The 2853-nt window shown below is 33.0% G+C and overlaps 1 protein-coding gene across 1 annotated transcript; it reads right to left on the minus strand.

Moving 5' to 3' along the window:
* Positions 1-564: 564 nt before the first annotated feature.
* NAEGRDRAFT_76554 (uncharacterized protein) lies at positions 565-2145 on the minus strand (the record flags this gene model as incomplete). The annotated part of the gene is made up of 1 exon (XM_002668485.1): positions 565-2145. The coding sequence occupies one exon, from the start codon at positions 2143-2145 to the stop codon at positions 565-567; it is 1581 nt and encodes a 526-aa protein (XP_002668531.1).
* Positions 2146-2853: the final 708 nt, after the last annotated feature.

Below are 2853 nucleotides of genomic sequence, written 5' to 3' on the forward strand. Positions count from 1 at the left end.
TCATAAGGAGAACATGAAAGCATAAGCAATTGTTCTTATTTTGGATTGGTAAGGAGAGCTGAGAGCATTTCGCAAAGCTTCTTCCTTTTTGTTCTCTGAGAGATTTTAAAATAATATTTTAATAATTTTGTATAAAAACACACTAGTTCTTCACCATGTTCAGAACTCCCAAGAGATCAAAGTAATTTGTCATGTCAAGGTCGGTACACATTAGAGATTACACTATGCTAAATATGTGGAATCCATCAAGTTGGACAAAAACTTATCAAGTCAACTGTTTGAAGAAGCGACAGTTCTAGAAGAAGAGGAATCAAAGCATTACAAACAACCAAACTTGAAACGAAATTTAAGGTCAAGTTTGAGAATCTACCTTGTTGATAGAAAGGCCTTCAAGAGAAGATGATGATGAAATTCTCACAAGCAAACAAGATTTTGAAGGAATAGAAAATAAATAAAGATTTATATCCTTTAAAGCAGGTTCCAAGGTTGATTCACCAAATGGTGTCTCAATCCTTGAGCTTTTAATCCATTTGTCTTAATTTATTATTTTATTATTTTGTGATTTTAAAAACATTCAAATTGTTTCACTCTATAATGCATATTAAGAGTTTCCCAATAATTTCCTCCTAAACGAGAGGCTTTCTTTAATAGATAAAGTGAAAAATTATACCTATTTGTATCATTCCATCTGTGTCCGATCATTATGGCTGAAGTTGTTATCAACTTGGGATCATTAAACTGTTTCTTTGTGGAAATTCCCTTAATAAATGAAACCACCAATTCAATATCTTGTGCGGAAGAGCAAAATCTCAAAAACAATTTCAGTTGTCTTAGAGAATTTTCTAATGAAAGATAGATTTCGGCCGATTCTTTCTCTGTAGAATAAGAGTCTTGTCGAGAATAGGAATTCCTACTAGCCATATGGCCAACAACAGCAGATGGAGATTTCATTATTGACCGTATTCTTCTCATGATTGATCTAGTGTAAATGTCTCCAATCAATACACCAATAATGGAGAAGATAAGTGACAATCCAAGAACTATTCCGAAAAACATTGCAATTCCCATCATGTCTTCCATTTTAGAATTCACCAATGATGATACCAACACTCCAATGCTAGCACCAACTGAGCAAAGTGTACTTGCAAAATGGATAGTATTCTCAAATCTTCTGAAATAGGATAATGTATAAATTTGCACAACAGCCACAACCAATGAGAGAATCATGTGTACTATTGATCTGATGTATAAGTATTGTGGTGGTATTACAAACATGAATAGAATTCTGAATAAAGTAACAGAGAATGTCACCATCGTAGAGAGTGAATCTTCACATTGAAATGGAAGAGAGGTTTTGAGATCATTGATTGGCAAGATGAATGTATAAATTGCTGAAAAGCAACACAGCACAATCATGCCAACCAGACTAATTACTATCAGGACAATATTATTCGCTCCATAACACGTCTTGGAAGGAAATCTCATCAAGGTATAATCATTCAAATTACAATCAATAAAACTAGACATTACAAACATCATGAAAGGAGCCATCAATAACATTACAAATGAATAAATAATCATGTAAAAATCAAGCTTTTCCTTCTTCTCGGCAAAGAATGATCGGGTCTTGAGTACCATTAGGAAGGGCAGTAACATTATCAAGACAATAAATAGAGCTATTAAGGCAATAAATAATTCATAGGGAGATCCCATAGCATCGATAGACAATGTGAGCGGGAAATTTAAAACCCTAGCAACCCAACCTCCATAGAACCCAAATGGTGCTACAATCCGTGATGATAAGGTAGAAGCTGTATAATCATTAGAGTAGTAGGTTGATGAAAAATTAATAATCCATCCAATGAACATGTAATGTAAATGTAACCAACCAAACAAGACATAATATCTCCAACCCTTCATATGTGTATCCGATACCTTTAAATTCACTAAATATTGCATCAAACTAGCATTGAAAATTCTCCTCAAATTAGATATCAATCCAGATTGTGAATTACTTGATGATAAGGAAGATGTGGATGAGCTTGATAATTGAGAGGCTGTATTTGAATCCAAGTTATTGTAGTTATTCAGGGTACCACCTATTGTTGTGGAACCATCATGCGTAACAGAGAACGACTCGTTCATTTTCTACGTTTTTTTTAAGCTCCTCCAATTTAATAAGGCTGGTGGTTCGTGTTTGGTGGTGAGAATCTATGATGCACTGTTTTTGGTTGTACAACATGACCGTATTGCCAAGAGCGAAAAGGCCTTTTAAATTAATATTTAATTACTTGACGAGTTTGAAAGGTGAGAACAATAAAAAATTTTCAAACTCTTCATCAAAATCGTCTTCTTGTTCATCCAGGATTCAACAGCTGTTGTGTTTAATACTTTATAGTTTTGAAAAGCATTGAATACACAACATGAAAGTTTCATATGGAAGCATCATGGTTGGATTTTAGAAGATTTTATCACCAATTACGGATTTTGGAAAGCAATTATTATATTTATAAAAACTTTTTGTGGATTCATGGCGTGAAACCTTCATTGAAAAGAGTAAACATCAAGAATACAACAATGAAGTGGGTATGTTCATGTTAATTCAAGAGGATGTTCAGCAATAGTTATTTTCATTGTAATCAACAGCATGTAGAACAAAAACAACATCAATTCCTTGTTCTACACCATCAATTACATCACCCCAGAAAGTTCCAAAACTTTCCTTCAAGCAATAGTGAAGAGAGGGAGAAGATGAAAGTAAAATTAATATATTTGGTTTATTTTCGTCATATCATCCAAATTCTTTAAAAAATAATTTAAACTTTATCACAAATAATATCATCATTCAATATG

Source organism: Naegleria gruberi (assembly GCF_000004985.1).
Source record: "Naegleria gruberi genomic scaffold NAEGRscaffold_193, whole genome shotgun sequence".
NCBI lineage: Eukaryota > Heterolobosea > Eutetramitea > Acrasida > Naegleriidae > Naegleria > Naegleria gruberi.